The sequence below is a fragment of the Sebastes umbrosus genome, unplaced genomic scaffold, assembly GCF_015220745.1.
Source record: "Sebastes umbrosus isolate fSebUmb1 unplaced genomic scaffold, fSebUmb1.pri scaffold_80_arrow_ctg1, whole genome shotgun sequence".
In the NCBI taxonomy this organism is placed as follows: Eukaryota; Metazoa; Chordata; class Actinopteri; order Perciformes; family Sebastidae; genus Sebastes; species Sebastes umbrosus.
This window is the reverse complement of record NW_023618540.1, coordinates 94,933-115,000: the sequence shown is the minus strand read 5'-3', so window position 1 is coordinate 115,000 and position 20,068 is coordinate 94,933. Positions and strand designations below refer to the sequence as shown.

Here is a 20,068-nt window from a genome sequence, read left to right as displayed (position 1 = left end):
TGTGTGTGTGTGTGTGTGTGTGTCCTACGTGTCTCAGGAAGCAGTGAGGGACTCTCAGCGGGTGTGTGTGCGTGTGTGTGTGTGTGTGTCCTACGTGTCTCAGGAAGCAGTGAGGGACTCTCAGCGGGTGTGTGTGTGTGTGTGTGTGTGTGTCCTACGTGTCTCAGGAAGCAGTGAGGGACTCTCAGCGGGTGTGTGTGTGTGTGTGTGTGTGTGTCCTACGTGTCTCAGGAAGCAGTGAGGGACTCTCAGCGGGTGTGTGTGCGTGTGTGTGTGTGTGTGTCCTACGTGTCTCAGGAAGCAGTGAGGGACTCTCAGCGTGTGTGTGTGTGTGTGTGTGTCTTACGTGTCTCAGGAAGCAGTGAGGGACTCTCAGCGGGTGTGTGTGCGTGTGTGTGTGTGTGTGTCCTACGTGTCTCAGGAAGCAGTGAGGGACTCTCAGCGGGTGTGTGTGTGTGTGTGTGTGTGTGTCCTACGTGTCTCAGGAAGCAGTGAGGGACTCTCAGCGGGTGTGTGTGTGTGTGTGTGTGTGTGTGTCCTACGTGTCTCAGGAAGCAGTGAGGGACTCTCAGCGGGTGTGTGTGTGTGTGTGTGTGTGTGTCCTACGTGTCTCAGGAAGCAGTGAGGGACTCTCAGCGTGTGTGTGTGTGTGTGTGTGTGTCTTACGTGTCTCAGGAAGCAGTGAGGGACTCTCAGCGGGTGTGTGTGTGTGTGTGTGTGTGTGTCCTACATGTCTCAGGAAGCAGTGAGGGACTCTCAGCGGGTGTGTGTGCGTGTGTGTGTGTGTGTGTCCTACGTGTCTCAGGAAGCAGTGAGGGACTCTCAGCGGGTGTGTGTGTGTGTGTGTGTGTGTGTGTGTGTGTGTGTCCTACGTGTCTCAGGAAGCAGTGAGGGACTCTCAGCGGGTGTGTGTGCGTGTGTGTGTGTGTGTGTCCTACGTGTCTCAGGAAGCAGTGAGGGACTCTCAGCGTGTGTGTGTGTGTGTGTGTGTCTTACGTGTCTCAGGAAGCAGTGAGGGACTCTCAGCGGGTGTGTGTGTGTGTGTGTGTGTGTGTGTGTGTGTGTCCTACGTGTCTCAGGAAGCAGTGAGGGACTCTCAGCGGGTGTGTGTGTGTGTGTGTGTGTGTGTGTCCTACGTGTCTCAGGAAGCAGTGAGGGACTCTCAGCGTGTGTGTGTGTGTGTGTGTGTGTGTGTGTGTGTCCTACGTGTCTCAGGAAGCAGTGAGGGACTCTCAGCGGGTGTGTGTGTGTGTGTGTGTGTGTGTGTGTCCTACGTGTCTCAGGAAGCAGTGAGGGACTCTCAGCGGGTGTGTGTGTGTGTGTGTGTGTGTGTGTCCTACGTGTCTCAGGAAGCAGTGAGGGACTCTCAGCGGGTGTGTGTGTGTGTGTGTGTGTGTGTGTGTGTCCTACGTGTCTCAGGAAGCAGTGAGGGACTCTCAGCGGGTGTGTGTGTGTGTGTGTGTGTGTGTCCTACGTGTCTCAGGAAGCAGTGAGGGACTCTCAGCGGGTGTGTGTGTGTGTGTGTGTGTGTGTCCTACGTGTCTCAGGAAGCAGTGAGGGACTCTCAGCGTGTGTGTGTGTGTGTGTGTGTGTGTGTGTCCTACGTGTCTCAGGAAGCAGTGAGGGACTCTCAGCGGGTGTGTGTGCGTGTGTGTGTGTGTGTCCTACGTGTCTCAGGAAGCAGTGAGGGACTCTCAGCGGGTGTGTGTGTGTGTGTGTGTGTGTGTGTCCTACGTGTCTCAGGAAGCAGTGAGGGACTCTCAGCGTGTGTGTGTGTGTGTGTGTGTCTTACGTGTCTCAGGAAGCAGTGAGGGACTCTCAGCGGGTGTGTGTGTGTGTGTGTGTGTGTGTGTCCTACGTGTCTCAGGAAGCAGTGAGGGACTCTCAGCGGGTGTGTGTGTGTGTGTGTGTGTGTGTCCTACGTGTCTCAGGAAGCAGTGAGGGACTCTCAGCGGGTGTGTGTGTGTGTGTGTGTGTGTGTGTGTCCTACGTGTCTCAGGAAGCAGTGAGGGACTCTCAGCGGGTGTGTGTGTGTGTGTGTGTGTGTGTGTCCTACGTGTCTCAGGAAGCAGTGAGGGACTCTCAGCGTGGTGTGGTGTGTGTGTGTGTGTGTGGTCCTACGTGTCTCAGGAAGCAGTGAGGGACTCTCAGCGGGTGTTGTGTGTGTGTGTGTGTGTGTGTGTCCTACGTGTCTCAGGAAGCAGTGAGGGACTCTCAGCGGGTGTGTGTGTGTGTGTGTGTGTGTGTCCTACGTGTCTCAGGAAGCAGTGAGGGACTCTCAGCGGGTGTGTGTGTGTGTGTGTGTGTGTCCTACGTGTCTCAGGAAGCAGTGAGGGACTCTCAGCGGGTGTGTGTGTGTGTGTGTGTGTGTGTGTCCTACGTGTCTCAGGAAGCAGTGAGGGACTCTCAGCGGGTGTGTGTGTGTGTGTGTGTGTGTGTCCTACGTGTCTCAGGAAGCAGTGAGGGACTCTCAGCGTGTGTGTGTGTGTGTGTGTGTGTGTCCTACGTGTCTCAGGAAGCAGTGAGGGACTCTCAGCGGGTGTGTGTGTGTGTGTGTGTGTGTGTGTGTCCTACGTGTCTCAGGAAGCAGTGAGGGACTCTCAGTGTGTGTGTGTGTGTGTGTGTGTGTGTGTGTGTCCTACGTGTCTCAGGAAGCAGTGAGGGACTCTCAGCGGGTGTGTGTGTGTGTGTGTGTGTGTGTCCTACGTGTCTCAGGAAGCAGTGAGGGACTCTCAGCGTGTGTGTGTGTGTGTGTGTGTGTGTGTGTGTGTGTCCTACGTGTCTCAGGAAGCAGTGAGGGACTCTCAGTGTGTGTGTGTGTGTGTGTGTGTGTGTGTGTGTGTGTCCTACGTGTCTCAGGAAGCAGTGAGGGACTCTCAGCGGGTGTGTGTGTGTGTGTGTGTGTGTGTCCTACGTGTCTCAGGAAGCAGTGAGGGACTCTCAGCGGGTGTGTGTGTGTGTGTGTGTGTGTGTGTGTGTGTGTCCTACGTGTCTCAGGAAGCAGTGAGGGACTCTCAGCGGGTGTGTGTGTGTGTGTGTGTGTGTGTCCTACGTGTCTCAGGAAGCAGTGAGGGACTCTCAGCGGGTGTGTGTGTGTGTGTGTGTGTGTGTGTCCTACGTGTCTCAGGAAGCAGTGAGGGACTCTCAGCGGGTGTGTGTGTGTGTGTGTGTGTGTGTCCTACGTGTCTCAGGAAGCAGTGAGGGACTCTCAGCGGGTGTGTGTGTGTGTGTGTGTGTGTGTGTCCTACGTGTCTCAGGAAGCAGTGAGGGACTCTCAGCGTGTGTGTGTGTGTGTGTGTGTCTTACGTGTCTCAGGAAGCAGTGAGGGACTCTCAGCGGGTGTGTGTGTGTGTGTGTGTCTTACGTGTCTCAGGAAGCAGTGAGGGACTCTCAGCGTGTGTGTGTGTGTGTGTGTGTCTTACGTGTCTCAGGAAGCAGTGAGGGACTCTCAGCGGGTGCCTCCAGCAGGCTTCCAGCTCTCGGAGGAAGAACTGACTGTGGAAGTCCAGCAGCTTCTCCAGGTTCCCAAAGACCACGGAGCGTTTCCCCCTCAGGTCCTGGGGCAGGTCGGCCCGGTCCATCTCTGGGAAGTACTGATGGATGATGTACCGCAGGGAGCGCACGTACTCCCTCTCCGTGGTCACCATCTCCTCCACCACGTGACGCAGCTTACTGCAGAGACACACACACATCCCATAGTATCATATTATCACCAGCCATGTCCTCCCTCTCCGTCTCCGTCTCCGTCCTCCGCTCAGAGAGGAAGTACTCACACCCTTTACTCAGGTACAAGTATTTGAAAAGTACACAAGTATCCTGACTGTGTACTCCGGTATCAGCAGCACTGAAAGCATTGTATATTAATATTATTATTAATGATGCATTCATGTGCGTCCCATAATGTCGTAACAAACATCATATACTGATAAGAAGTGAGGTCAAGAGTTGGTTCCAGCAGCAGAGCTACGCTTCCACCATGTTGGACTGAAAGAGACGACCAGACGCCAGTAAAACGTCCTCCTTACAAAGAGACGGACTGAAGTAGAACTACATTATTTATATTCTGATGTCAGATTTAATGTCTCTACTGAAATGTCCTGTTGAACAATAACATATTATAAATATTTACTGGTTTATTTATTAAACTTTTAGTCCGGCTGCTTCCCAGGAGCAGAAAGAGAGCAAAACAATGTCCGAAAAGAAGTTTCAAAAAAAGTTTTAAAAAATGTAGAAAAATGTCAAAAAAGAGTTTTTAAAAAAAGGTTTTAAAAATGTCAAAAAAAGTTTTTTAAAAATGTCGAAAAAAGTCTGAAAAATGTCAAAAAAAAGTTTTGAAAAATGTCCAAAAAAGTCTGAAAAATGTCAAAAAAACGTTTTGAAAAATGTCCAAAAAAGTCTGAAAAATGTCAAAAAAAAGTTCTTGAAAAAATGTCCAAAAAAGTCTGAAAAATGTCAAAAAAGTTTTTTTAAAAATGTCCAAAAAAAAGTCTGAAAAATGTCAAAAAAAGTTTTTGAAAAAATGTCCAATAAAAGTCTGAAAAATGTCAAAAAAAGTTTTTAAAAATGTCCAAAAAAAAGTCTGAAAAATGTCAAAAAAACGTTTTGAAAAATGTCCAAAAAAGTCTGAAAAATGTCAAAAAAAAGTTCTTGAAAAAATGTCCATAAAAGTCTGAAAAATGTCAAAAAAGTTTTTTAAAAATGTCCAAAAAAAAGTCTGAAAAATGTCAAAAAAAAGTTTTTGAAAAAATGTCCAATAAAAGTCTGAAAAATGTCAAAAAAAAGTTTTTAAGTCTGAAAAATGTCAAAAAAAAGTTTTTAAAAATGTCCAAAAAAAAAGTCTGAAAAATGTCAAAAAAACGTTTTAAAAAATGTCCAAAAAAAGTAGGAAAAATGTCAAAAAAAAAAGTTTTTAAAAATGTCAAAAAAGTTTTTTAAAAATGTCAAAAAAGTTTTTAAAAATGGCAAAAAAACGTTTTTTAAAATGTCAAAAAAAAGTTTTAAAAAATGTCCAAAAAAAGTCAGAAAAAAAGGTTAAGAAATGTAGAAAAGCCCTCTAAAGACGTTTCTCTCTCGAGCAATCCTTACAAATTGCTGTACAAACTTGTGCTGCTAAAATGGGTTAAAGACGCTCCACCCACAGTAACATGACGGTACAGGGAGATCATCTATTAAGATGTGGAACCCCGTCCTGGACTATCTACCATCAGAGCTCAAACACACTCTGCTGAAAGGCCAGTAGCCTTCAGGGTGGAAGCAGGTTATGCCTAGTGCCACGTAAAACATCAAATATATATTTCTATGATCACCCTTTACCATTCATGAGAGTCTGAGGACAATATACTTTACTCTATGAGATATTATCTATTCCTATTGTTGTCTTTTCTTTTATATTGATATTTACAGTCACATTCAACCACTGGATGTTATTTTATGTCAAACATCCTTTTTTCATCTGTTTTTATAATTCATTTATTTTTATTTATTGTTTTTTTTGGGGGGGGGGTCTGACTGTAACTAATAACTGTTGAACATAACTTTGCTGTGAGCCTTCTGCTCTGGAAAAAAAGAAAAGAAAATGTAGAAAAAAGTCAGAAAAAAGACAAAAAAAGAAGATAATGATTTGAATGAGGGCTACTGAAGAGTCTTCCCTTCTGGGAAGATGATTTCTATCCTCTGATTTACAGACGTCTCTTTATACGTCCACGGACACACACTTAGTGGTGGTTACAGCTCTACCGCAGCACCATCTAGTGGCCGTTGTCAGAGTTTCCCCTCTTTCCTTCGAGACTGTTTGGTCTTTAGTTGACATAATATAAAAAACAGAACTGATTTATCAGTAACTATATTTATAATAATAATAATAATGTAATAATAATCCTATTTTAGAATATTAAGACGTGTTTTGTGACTCCAGCTGTGATGTGAATGTAATGAAACAGTAAATGTAGTCAGTACTTCAGTGAACAAAGAGAGGAGATGTGTGAGGTCTCTCTGGCTGGTTACCCACCTCCCTCTGGGTCGGGGGTCTGTAGCCGGGCTGCCGGTGGTTCTGGGGGTCCCGGGTGTCCCGGGGGTCCCGTGTAGTCCCTGCCCCGCCCAGCCGTGAGCAGCCGTCCTGGGGCAAAGCGTGTGGTCGGACGCCTCAGAGCTGCTGACCTCCAGACCGCGGATGAACACGCCCGTGTTTCCTCTGCACACCGGCTCGCTGAGGGCGCGAGGACACGGGCTGAACCGTGACGCCTCGGGGGTGGGGGGGCAGTCGAAGCTCTGAGTCTTCCTGAGCTGCTGCCGTCTGCTGGAGGAGAAGAAGGAGGAGGAGGAGGAGAAGAAGGAGGAAGAGGAGGAGGAGGAGGAGCAGGAGGAGTCGAGGCGGGAGAGGCTGTGACTGGAGGAGCAGAGATCCACCCGGTCTGATGACTCCTCTGAGGAGACGCCGCGGAACAGACGCTGGAGGAGCGGCGTGTGCTGGGGGGTGATGGGGGAGGAGGTGATGGGGGAGGAGGTGAGGGAGGAAGAGGTGAGGGAGGAAGAGGAGGAGTTACGAGGAGGAGAGGAGGGGATGTTGTCCTCCTCAGGGGGGCCGGAGGAGGAGGAGGTCTCGTGGACCCCCCAGAGTCCTGACAGAGTTCTCCTGGAGGAGACGGAGCCTCTGCTGAGGGCGGAGTCAGAGCGCTGCCGATGGGCGGAGTCTCGCATCCTGAGCGCCGCTTCCATCTTCCTGTCAAACAACTTCTTGGTCTCCTGACACTTGGACCAGGCGAAGCTCCACTGACGGAGGCCTCGCTCGCCACGCAGCTCGCCCGCCGCCGCCTTCATCTCCTGGAAGCGGCCGTCCGAGATGGGCGGGTGCTGGCGACGGTAGTCCTCCAGGCAGCCAATCACGGCCTGGCATTTGTCCGGCAGCGTGCACTCCTCCATACTGACGCCAGCTAGGTGACGCATACCCTCCAGCGCCCAGCCATAGGCCTGCAGACAGACGGACAGACGGACAGGAGGGCAGGAGGTCACAATCAGTTACTGAAACCTTGAATAGACGTTGAGTACATTGAAGTACTCTGAGCTGATATAATATAATATATATATAATACCTCCCTGGTACTCTTTACTTGCAGTAAACATCTGGATGCAGTACTTTCACTGTGAGGTATTAATAGTTTTACTGAGTGTCCTACGTCTACAACCACCAACGCTCACAGCCACAGTTACAACTCTTTATTATTATAATATACTTATACTATTGAGGTTCATTTATCACAATTCTATTTTATAATTATTATTATTTATTTAAATGTATATTCCTGTTCCTCTGTAACATTATGTTGAGTGTATGCGATATATATATATGAATTTTATATTTTAGCTTTGAAGTGTCTCTGTGTGTGTGTGTGTGTGTGTAGGCGCCACTAAGGAGCCGACCGCCGACCTCCTCTTTGTTGAGGGCTGGAGGGGGTCGGGGGGGAGAAATGAAAGAGAGGAGGCCTCCTGAAGGAGTCTCCTCCACTACACACACATTACCTCACCACTAACACACACACACACACACACACGCACACACACAGGTCATGTGTGTGTCAGGTCGGACCGGGTCGTTCCAGACTTTTCAAGGCCTGGAGCGGACCGGTTCAGTCCAGACCGACAGCTGACAGGCTGAGATGAGTCCAACAGGAACATCTGTATTAATGAGTAATAATTATTTATAGTTATTTACAGAACTGAACTAACTGATTTATGAGTTATCTTATTCTTTATTCCAGGAGAGAAGCCACACGGAGCTCTCAGGACCTTTATGTGCTTCACACTTTGCAGATGATCGTTACATCTTTTAAAAATGTTCTGGACGATCAAATAATACTAAAATAATAATCTAATAATACTAAAATAATAATCTAATAATAATCTAATAATAATAAAATAATAATCTAATAATAATTTAATAATAATCTAATAATAATCTAATAATAATAAAATAATAATCTAATAATAATTTAATAATAATAAAATAATAATCTAATAATACTAAAATAATAATCTAATAATAAAATAATAATCTAATAATAATAAAATAATAATCTAATAATAATCTAATAATAATAAAATAATAATCTAATAATAAAATAATAATCTAATAATAATAAAATAATAATCTAATAATAATCTAATAATAATAAAATAATAATCTAATAATAATTTAATAATAATCTAATAATAAAATAATAATCTAATAATAAAATAATAATCTAATAATAATAAAATAATAATCTAATAATAATAAAATAATAATCTAATAATAATTTAATAATAATCTAATAATAATCTAATAATAATAAAATAATAATCTAATAATAATAAAATAATAATCTAATAATAATTTAATAATAATCTAATAATAATCTAATAATAATAAAATAATAATCTAATAATAATAAAATAATAATCTAATAATAATCTAATAATAATAAAATAATAATCTAATAATAATCAGCGTAGTCATTTCTGGGTGAGGCAGACGGTGAAGTAAAATATTATTAATATAATAAGTGTTTTCAGTCCAAAATGGCGGCAGCGTCTGTCGTCAAAAAAATGGCAAAGTTTCATCTCTTTGCTTCTAAACTGGTTGCATGTAGTGTCGTATGAAGAGCTGAGAGGTCAGAGACTAGAGACCAGATCTACTGTATGAATGAAGGAGTACCAACATGTTTAGCCTAGCTTAGCACAAAGACTGGTAGCAGAGGGAAACTGTTAGCATTGCTCCGTCTAAAGCTGAGTGACTTAACAGACTGAAACTGACCACAATCATATTAATCTATGTTTATAATGTTTATAATGTTTATAATGTAAAACACCACCGAGCCTTCATCAGGACCCCCCCACCCCTCACCGTGAGAACTGAGCGGCTGCAGTGATCAGGACACATCAGACAGATCATCAGTTAGAAGAGCAGTCAGCCGACACACACACACTCTCACACACACACACACACACACGCACACACACTCTCACACACACACACACACACACACACACACACACACACACACACACACACACTCACACGCTGACCCAGTGGCCTACTGTAGGTGTGTGTGTGTGTGTGTGTGTGTGTGTGTGTGTGTGTGTGTGAGTCGGTCCATCTGGTCTTATTGTCAGCTGACCTCCTGTCAGTGTGAACAATCACTGTAGTCACAGTAATGACATTAATAATATAATAATAGATATATTGATTCACTAACTGATCTGTTATTGAATCTGTAATCCAAAGATCAGAGTCAGAGTGAGACCTCTTCTCTCTAGAGGATCTCTTCATCCTCCAGTTAATCTGAACTTCAGTATCTGGATCAAGAGGTTCCTTAAATGTTTAAAGTTCCTGTTAGTAACTTGTTCAGGTATAAATCCTTGCTGGTCGATGTCTCATGGTCTCTCGTGTGTCTCATGGTCGCTCGTGTGTCTCATGGTCTCTCGTGTGTCTCATGGTCTCTCGTGTGTCTCATGGTCTCTCGTGTGTCTCATGGTCTCTCGTGTGTCTCATGGTCGCTCGTGTGTCTCATGGTCGCTCGTGTGTCTCATGGTCTCTCGTGTGTCTCATGGTCGCTCGTGTGTCTCATGGTCTCTCGTGTGTCTCATGGTGTCTCGTGTGTCTCCGCTGTTCAGACTCAGACTCCAACACAAACTCCAGTGAAGCACCAAAACCTCTTGGTTGTATCTAGTGAAGCTGTTAAACAGTGTTGGCCGCGGTTGGAGGACGCGGGGGAGACCGGAGCTTTGGTCTCCAGGACCGGAGTCTCTGCTCCTCTGCTCCTCTGCTCCTCTGCCTGCCTTCACTCACACACCCTGGACTACAACCCTGGACCACCTCCAGGATATTAGTGAGAGACTCTCCAGGAAAACAAGCCCAGAGTCTCTGATAATGAGCACACAGGATCCTGGCTTTAGGGACAGAGGCCCTGCAGGACTCCAGGCCTGGACCCAGTCAACCACAGAGGAGGAGGAGGAGGAGGGAGGAGGAGGAAGAGGGAGGAGGAGGAGGAGGGAGAAGGGAGGAGGAGGGAGGAGGAAGAGGAGGGAGGAGGGAGGAGGAAGAGGAAGGAGGAGGAGGAGGAAGAGGAGGGAGGAGGGAGGAGGAGGGGAACCCCTCTAAAACCAGATGAAAGGAGGAAGAGGGGGGGAAGGTCCTACTTCAAACAGTATTGACTGAGTCAGTCAGTCAGTGGTTGTTTGTGGTTCCTGGAGGAACATCTCTAGTTCTAAACTAACGATCCGTTTTATTCTTCAGGTTTTTAAATCATTTCTTTTCATAACAGAGTCCAGGATGTTCATAAATATAAATATAAATACAGTTTCTCTGCATGATGACCCTGTTTGATATTCATGATGTTTACAGAGTCACTGTGTGTTTGGTACTGTCTGATGTGTTCTGTTGTGTGTACTTATATATATAGATATATAAATGCATCATGATGCTCTCTGTCCCGTTCACTCGGTACCAGACTGACTTCACTGAGTCAACATATGAAGATAAAGGAGGAAGGTCTCTGTAAAACTCAGAACCACGTCCAATCACACCGTGACAATCCATCACGGACCAATCAGTGAGGAGATACCAGCCGCTAGGGGCGGGGCTTAGGTGTGTCTCCTGCAGAGGTTAGCATAGCCTCTGCAGAGGTTAGCGTAGCCTCTGCAGAGGTTAGCGTAGCCTCTGAAGAGGTTAGCGTAGCCTCTGCAGAGGTTAGCGTAGCCTCTGCAGAGGTTAGCGTAGCCTCTGAAGAGGTTAGCGTAGCCTCTGCAGAGGTTAGCGTAGCCTCTGCAGAGGTTAGCGTAGCGTAGCCGCTGATGAGGTTAGCGTAGCCTCTGCAGAGGTTAGCGTAGCCTCTGCAGAGGTTAGCGTAGCCTCTGCAGAGGTTAGCGTAGCCTCTGAAGAGGTTAGCGTAGCCTCTGCAGAGGTTAGCGTAGCCTCTGCAGAGGTTAGCGTAGCGTAGCCGCTGATGAGGTTAGCGTAGCCTCTGCAGAGGTTAGCGTAGCGTAGCCGCTGATGAGGTTAGCATAGCCTCTGCAGAGGTTAGCGTAGCCTCTGCAGAGGTTAGCGTAGCCTCTGCAGAGGTTAGCGTAGCCTCTGAAGAGGTTAGCGTAGCCTCTGCAGAGGTTAGCGTAGCCTCTGCAGAGGTTAGCGTAGCGTAGCCGCTGATGAGGTTAGCGTAGCCTCTGCAGAGGTTAGCGTAGCCGCTGAAGAGGTTAGCGTAGCCGCTGAAGAGGTTAGCGTAGCCTCTGCAGAGGTTAGCGTAGCCTCTGCAGAGGTTAGCGTAGCCGCTGAAGAGGTTAGCGTAGCCTCTGCAGAGGTTAGCGTAGCCTCTGCAGAGGTTAGCGTAGCCGCTGAAGAGGTTCGCGTAGCCGCTGAAGAGGTTAGCGTAGCCTCTGCAGAGGTTAGCGTAGCTGCTGAAGAGGTTAGCGTAGCCTCTGCAGATGTTAGCGTAGCCTCTGAAGAGGTTAGCGTAGCCTCTGCAGAGGTTAGCGTAGCCTCTGAAGAGGTTAGCGTAGCCGCTGAAGAGGTTAGCGTAGCCTCTGCAGAGGTTAGCGTAGCCTCTTCAGAGGTTAGCATAGCCGCTGAAGAGGTTAGCGTAGCTGCTGAAGAGGTTAGCGTAGCCGCTGAAGAGGTTAGCGTAGCTGCTGAAGAGGTTAGCGTAGCCTCTGCAGAGGTTAGCGTAGCCGCTGCAGAGGTTAGCGTAGCCGCTGAAGAGGTTAGCGTAGCCTCTGCAGAGGTTAGCGTAGCCTCTGCAGAGGTTAGCGTAGCCGCTGAAGAGGTTCGCGTAGCCGCTGAAGAGGTTAGCGTAGCCTCTGCAGAGGTTAGCGTAGCTGCTGAAGAGGTTAGCGTAGCCTCTGCAGAGGTTAGCGTAGCCTCTGAAGAGGTTAGCGTAGCCTCTGCAGAGGTTAGCGTAGCCTCTGAAGAGGTTAGCGTAGCCTCTGCAGAGGTTAGCGTAGCCTCTTCAGAGGTTAGCATAGCCACTGAAGAGGTTAGCGTAGCTGCTGAAGAGGTTAGCGTAGCCGCTGAAGAGGTTAGCGTAGCTGCTGAAGAGGTTAGCGTAGCCTCTGCAGAGGTTAGCGTAGCCGCTGCAGAGGTTAGCGTAGCTGCTGATGAGGTTAGCGTAGCCGCTGCAGAGGTTAGCGTAGCCGCTGATGAGGTTAGCGTAGCCTCTGCAGAGGTTAGCGTAGCCGCTGCAGAGGTTAGCGCAGCCTCTGAAGAGGTTAGCATAGCCGCTGAAGAGGTTAGCGTAGCCTCTGCAGAGGTTAGCGTAGCCTCTGCAGAGGTTAGCGTAGCCTCTGAAGAGGTTAGCATAGCCGCTGAAGAGGTTAGCGTAGCTGCTGAAGAGGTTAGCATAGCCGCTGAAGAGGTTAGCGTAGCTGCTGAAGAGGTTAGCGTAGCCTCTGCAGAGGTTAGCGTAGCCGCTGCAGAGGTTAGCGTAGCTGCTGATGAGGTTAGCGTAGCCGCTGCAGAGGTTAGCGTAGCCGCTGATGAGGTTAGCGTAGCCTCTGCAGAGGTTAGCGTAGCCTCTGAAGAGGTTAGCGTAGCTGCTGATGAGGTTAGCGTAGCCGCTGCAGAGGTTAGCGTAGCCGCTGATGAGGTTAGCGTAGCCTCTGCAGAGGTTAGCGTAGCCTCTGCAGAGGTTAGCGTAGCCTCTGAAGAGGTTAGCATAGCCGCTGAAGAGGTTAGCGTAGCTGCTGAAGAGGTTAGCATAGCCGCTGAAGAGGTTAGCGTAGCTGCTGAAGAGGTTAGCGTAGCCTCTGCAGAGGTTAGCGTAGCCGCTGCAGAGGTTAGCGTAGCTGCTGATGAGGTTAGCGTAGCCGCTGCAGAGGTTAGCGTAGCCGCTGATGAGGTTAGCGTAGCCTCTGCAGAGGTTAGCGTAGCCGCTGCAGAGGTTAGCGTAGCCTCTGCAGAGGTTAGCGTAGCCGCTGCAGCAGCATCAGGTCTATCAGAACAACACTGGAGACTTCTCTAGATGATAAACGTCTCCACTCTTCTCCTGACTGGATCCAGCTGGAGTTTGATTGACAGATGGGTCATCCAAGTCCCACAGGAAGTGACATCATCACCATCTCAGTACTGAACACAAAGTGTTCTTCACTATCTGACCTCAGTGATCTCTGAGAACATCAACATCTCCAGCCGGTACCAACAGACCTCAGACCAGCTGTTCACTAACAACAACACACAACAACACACAACAACACACAACAACAAACAACAACACACAACAACAAACAACACACAACAACAAACAACAACAAACAACAACACACAACAACAAACAACAACAAACAACAACACACAACAACAAACAACAACACACAACAACAAACAACAACAAACAACAACACACAACAACAAACAACAACACAACAACACACAACAACAACAACAACAAACAACAACACACAACAACAACAACACACAACAACAAACAACAACAAACAACAACAACAAACAACAACACACAACAACAACAACAACACACAACAACATACAACAACACACAACAACAAACAACAACAAACAACAACACACAACAACACACAACAACAAACAACAACATACAACAACACATAACAACAAACAACACACAACAACACACAACAACAAACAACAACATACAACAACACATAACAACAAACAACACACAACAACAAATAACAACAAACAACAACACACAACAACAACAAACAACAACAACACACAACAACAAACAACAACACACAACAACAACACAACAACAAACAACAACACACAACAACAAACAACAACACACAACAACAAACAACAACACACAACAACAAACAACAACACACAACAACACACAACACACAACAACACACAACACACACCTCCTGCTGTCGGGCTCAACTTACTTTATATACTTAGTTTGACTTTTTATATATTTAGTATTTATAACTTTAGTGTTTATGTATTCATATTTAATGTTTAGATATTTAGTGTTTATGTATTCATATTTAATGTTTAGATATTTAATGTTTATGTATTCATATTTAATGTTTAGATATTTAGTGTTTATGTATTCATATTTTTATATTATATATCTTATATATATCAGAATCACAATAAATCAGAATATTGCATCGAGGAACGGAGACAGTACTGAATCAGGAGATAGATGGACCGTCCCGGATCTACTAACAGGTCCACAACCTGACCCGGGTTCTGACCTGAACCCTGAAACCAGATCAGAACCCTGAAAGTGACCCGGATTCTGACCCGTCCTCATTTAACAACAGTCAGAGACGAGTCCTCTCAGGATCAACAGCGGAGACGTGTCTCAGCTTGTTTACAAGGACGGGGGGGCCCAAACTAAACTAACAGTCACCGTACCAGAACACGATGAGGACCGGGTCACTCCAACAGGGTCAGACCAGCGGTCCTCACAGAGATGGACAGACACAGACACACAACCACAGAACCACAGATCCAGATCCACATCAACACCAGCTAACGGCTGCTAGCTCTCTGAGACCTGCTGGATCTCTGCTGCTGCTGGGAGAGCTTCATGCAACACACACTACACACACACACACACACACACACACACACACACACACAAACACACACACACACACACACACACACACACACACACACACACACACACACACACACACACACACACACACACACACTACACACACACTACACACACACACACACACACTACACACTCACTACACACACACACACACACACACACACTACACACACACACACACACACTACACACACACTACACACACACACACACACACACACACACACACACACACACACACACAGAGCGAGCGAGAGAGGAAGATACACATCTATATAAAGAGAGAGAGGAAGAGGAGGAGTGAGGAAGAGGAGCAGCGTTTCGTCCTCTCTGGAGTCAAACTGACGCCAACTTAAACAACTAACTGCAACAAACACACACACAAACACACACCAACTACACACCTCCACACTGCTAAAGCTGCACAACGTCCAACTACACAACTCAGGTGTGTGTAAATGTATATAAGTGTGTATAATGTGTGTATAATGTGTGTATCATACCTCAGTGTGTCCTGTTGAAGCGCTGCAGTCTGACTGAGGAGAGCAGAGAGCGGCAGCCCGACCACACACACACACACACACACACACACACACAGACCCCCCCCCCCTCCATTCACATACTGAATGGCAGATGGGCGGTCCCAGGAGGAGGGGGAGGGGGGGGGTCGCCACGGTAACAAAGAATTTGTGAAAGGAGTGAAAGGAGGAAGGAGGGAAAACTTGGCACTGGAGTGATACCTGGACTACACACACACACACACACACACACACACAACCCCCCTGCTGTGTGTGTGTGTGTGTGTGTGTGTGTCAGGTCAATCTATCAGCCGTCTGTATCAGAGTGGAAACTTCACAATAAGACGAAGAGTCACTGAACACAGAGACACTTCTGACCTTCATATACTGTAGCTCTACAGCAGACTGAATACAGTGATATTATTATCATCATTATCATTATTATTATTACTATTATTATCATAATTATAATAATAATCATTATTATTATTGTTATTATTATTATTATGATTCAGGAGGAGAAATAAGCTGAGAATGAAATGTGACTCTACTCAGTATTTACTGGTTGTGTCTAAACTAGAGCCGTCAGAGTTAACGCCATAATAGCTGTAGATCCTCGGTTTCTGGATCAATATCTGTCATTGATCTGTGTTCATTGATTTACAATCATAAATATATACATACATTTACATAAAGCAGCATATTAGTCCACTCCCATGTTGATAAGAGGATTAAATACTGGACTAATCTCCTTTAAGGTTCATTTAGAACAGATAAAACATGAGAGATTAATCCTGATTAACTAGATTAACTGACTGACAGCCCTATATATAAACCGGGAAAAAGAAAGTTGTTAACTTGTGTTTGGTGGATTATTTCTCTGTTGTATCAATGCTAATGGTCATTGTATTCTACATGGTTGAAAGCCTGTTTATTTACCTTCACAATGATGTCACACTTGTAAGGATCATGTGTTTGTTGGATGAGCAGCACAGCTGATTATGTGGGGAGCGCCCAAGAACAATTTGCCAAAATGCTAAAAAGCAAAAGTTTCCGAACTTTTTTTCCCGGTTTATATATATATATATATAAAGAGTTTATATATATATAAAGAGTTTATATATATATAAAGAGTTTATATATATATAAAGAGTTTATATATATAAAGAGTTTATATATATAAACTCTTTATATATATATAGAGTTTATATATATATATAAAGAGTACTAATCTATATATATAAAGAGTTTATATATATATAAAGAGTTTATATACAGACGTAGGCAAAGTTGTTGGTAACGTTCCGTTAAAGAGAGAAAAACCCACAATGGTCACTGAAATAACTTGAAACTGACAAAAGTAATAATAAATAAAAATTCACTGAAAATTAACTGATGAAAATCAGACATTGTTTTTGAATTTTGGTTCAACAGAATCATTTAAAAAACAAACTAATGAAACTGGCCTAGACAAAAATGATGGTAACATTAACTTAATATTTAGTTGCACAACCTTTTGAGGCAATCACTGCAATCAAGTGATTTCTGTAACTCTCAATGAGACTTCTGCACCTGTCCACAGGTATGTTGGCCCACTCCTCGTGAGCAAACTGCTCCAGCTGTCTCAGGTTTGAAGGGTGCCTTCTCCAGACTGCATGTTTCAGCTCCTTCCACAGATGTTCAATAGGATTTAGATCAGGGCTCATAGAAGGCCACTTCAGAACAGTCCAATGTTTAGTTCTTAGCCATTCTTGGGTGTTTTTAGCTGTGTTTTGGGTCATTATCCTGTTGGAGGACCCATGACCTGCAACTGAGACCAAGCTTTCTGACACTGGGCAGCACATTTCGCTCCAGAATGCCTTGATAGTCTTGAGATTTCATTGCACCCTGCACAGATTCAAGACACCCTGTGCCAGATGCAGCAAAGCAGCCCCATAACATAACCGAGCCTCCTCCATGTTTCACATTAGGTACAGTGTTCTTTTCTTTGGATGCTTCATCTCTTCGTCTGTGAACATAGAGCTGATGTGACTTGCCAAAAAGCTCCAGTTTTGTCTCATCTGTCCAAAGGACATTCTCCCAGAAGCTTTGTGGCTTGTCAATATGCATTTTGGAAAATTCCAGTCTCGCTTTTTTATGATTTGGTGTCCTCCTCGGTCGTCTTCCATTAAGTCCACTTTGGCTCAAACAGTGACGGATGGTGCGATCTGACTGATGTACTTTGACCTTGGAGTTCACCTCTAATCTCTTTGGAAGTTGTTCTGGGCTCTTTGGTTACCATTCGTATTATCCGTCTCTTCAATATGTCATCAATGTTCCCCTTGCGGCCACGTCCAGGGAGGTAGGCTACAGTCCCATGGACCTTAAACTTCTGAATAATATGTGCAGCTGTAGTCACAGGAACATCAAGCTGCTTGGAGATGGTCTTATAGCCTTTACCTTTAACATGAAGGTCTATAATGTTCTTTCTGATCTCCTGAGACAACTCTCTCCTTAGCTTTCTGTGGTCCATGTTCAGTGTGGTACACACCATGATACCAAACAGCACAGTGACTACTTTTCACCCTTTAAATAGGCAGACTGACTGATTACAAGTTTGAAGATACCTGTGATGCTAATTACAGGACACACCTTAGTTTAACATGTCCCTATGGTCACATTATTTTACATCTTTTCTAGGGGTACCATCATTTTTGTCCAGGTCAGTTTCATTAGTTTGTTTTTTAAAATGATTCTGTTGAACCATAATTCAAAAACAATATCTGATTTTCATTAGTTAATTTTCAGTGAATTTTTATTTATTATTACTTTTGTCAGTTTCAAGTTATTTCAGTGACCATTGTGGGTTTTTCTCTCTTTAACGGAACGTTACCAACAACTTTGCCTACGTCTGTATATATATAAAGAGTTTATATATATATAGAGTTTATATATATAAACTCTTTATATATATATAAAGAGTTTATATATATAAACTCTTTATATATATATAAAGAGTTTATATATATATATAAAGAGTTTATATATATAAAGAGTATATATATATATAAAGAGTTTATATATATAAAGAGTTTATATATATATAAAGAGTTTATATATATAAACTCTTTATATATATATAAACTCTTTAAATATCTTTATATATATATAAAGAGTTTATATATATAAAGTTAAATAAAAGAGCCGGACGTGTCTGACGCCTTAAAGATGTTTCAGAATCTTCCGTGTCTGACGCAGAACCAAAGTTCACTAGTGAGATCCACCCAGAACCTTTTAGAACCAGCAGCAGTCTGGAGTATTCAGACAGAAACCAGGACACTGATCAGGTTTACAGATCGTATGAACCAGAACCAGAACCAGAACCACGGAGGAGAAACAGCTGCTGAGACCCAAACCAACCGACGGGTTGATCTGGTATCTCTAGAAACGTCAGGAGCTCCACTAGAGGTTACAACATGTTCCTGAGAGCTGAAGGTTCAGGATCAGTAACAGTACCTGGTCTAAGAAGCTGTAGAGCTGGACGGCCCGCTCGATGTTCTGGCCCGTGGTGTTGACCCGCTGGGAGAAGTTCTGGAGCTGAGCCCAGAAGGAGTGAACTTTGACCTCGTAGACCCGCAGGTCAGCTGACGACACGTTGCCCCAACGCTCCAGACCGCTCAGCAACGCCTCGCCACGTCGACAGTACTCCTACAGAGAGAGGAGAGAACGGGTCAACACCACCTGGTCTACGGGGGTTCCTCAGTGTGTGTGTGTGTGTGTGTGTGCGTGCCGTACGTATGCAGTAGTGTGGAAGTCTTTGTAGTCTTGTTGTTTCTTGTGGAGCAGCTCCAGAGAATCTGCTGCTTCATCCAGACTCTTCAGACGGACCTCCCCGACCTGCTGCAGCCAACACTTCACCTACACACAACCACACACACAACCACACACACACACACACACACACACACACACACACACACACACACACACACAACCACACACACACAACCAAAGCAGAGTGAATCCTGGGAAGTGTAGTTCAGCTCAGCGTCTCACCGTCACAGAGATGATGAGGATGTTTATTAGACAGTTGATTTGTTCCAGAGTCTGATGAGTAACTGACCTCCTTCTATCCCAGTAGAACACTCTGTACTAACCCTCCTGATTCTCCCGGGAGATTCCCGTCTTTCATCCCCCTCTCCCGGTTTCCTCCCGAGGTCACACTTCTCCCGTATTTCTCCTGATTTATGACATATTTTCACACCTTTTGTTCCTCTCTGTTATCTCAGTCTGTCTCTGGAACTGAACAGTGTGTATAATCTCTACTGTTTCCACCCGGATGACTATACAGCTACACCAACTGGAAGACAGCAGTCTATGCTCGCGACACAGCGCAGTTTGAGGTGCGCTCGCCACAGCGAGCAGCGCCTGAAGTTGGGCTTGACGGTGCCGAGTCATTAGCTGTAGATGATTCAAGATCTCCTCAAGCATACAGTATATACATACATGCAGAGAAATATTCATAGAGCGCTGGATTGTAGCATAAACTGGTCTCTGATGAGAAAGTCTTTTGGGCCCCCTGGACTTCTAACCCCCAAACTAGACCACCCTGTCAACCAGCAGACCACATTACAAGTTCCTAAGTTAAAGAGTTTCAGAGTTCTGCTCCGGAAACTAAAGTGTGACACTCGAATGGACGGACGGACGACCACGTTCACCCCACAGGAGAGATGATTCTGTTCTCTTTCCTGGGAGTTAAAGGTCAAATCTAAAGTTGAACTTATTATTGAGTTATTTTCACTCTTTTAAAGTCTCCAGAATGAAACTTTGATTTAGGTTTACCGTAGTGTTGTAGTGTTAGATCATCCAGCTGTGTCAGACGGAGCAGTGGAAACTCTTATAATAATAATAATAATAATAATAATAATACATCATCTAACTCAGCAGGACATATTTGTTCTAGACATATAGTGAATTGTATTGAGCTTA

The 20,068-nt window shown here is 45.0% G+C and overlaps 1 protein-coding gene across 8 annotated transcripts in view; it reads right to left on the bottom strand.

Moving 5' to 3' along the window:
* The window catches only part of plekhg4 (pleckstrin homology domain containing, family G (with RhoGef domain) member 4), a 90,917-nt gene that overhangs the window by 10,312 nt on the left and 60,537 nt on the right, over positions 1-20,068 (bottom strand). For all 8 annotated transcript variants that reach the window (XR_005206026.1, XM_037763327.1, XM_037763326.1 and 5 more), the window contains 4 exons: positions 18,875-18,997; positions 18,596-18,787; positions 6,008-6,966; positions 3,423-3,672 (listed from right to left, as the gene is read on the bottom strand). Coding sequence is in view for 7 of the 8 variants with exons in the window: in XM_037763327.1 (XP_037619255.1) it covers positions 3,423-3,672; positions 6,008-6,966; positions 18,596-18,787; positions 18,875-18,997 (1,524 nt within the window). In the remaining variant the exon portion in view is untranslated. The remainder of the gene's footprint in view (positions 1-3,422; positions 3,673-6,007; positions 6,967-18,595; positions 18,788-18,874; positions 18,998-20,068) is intronic.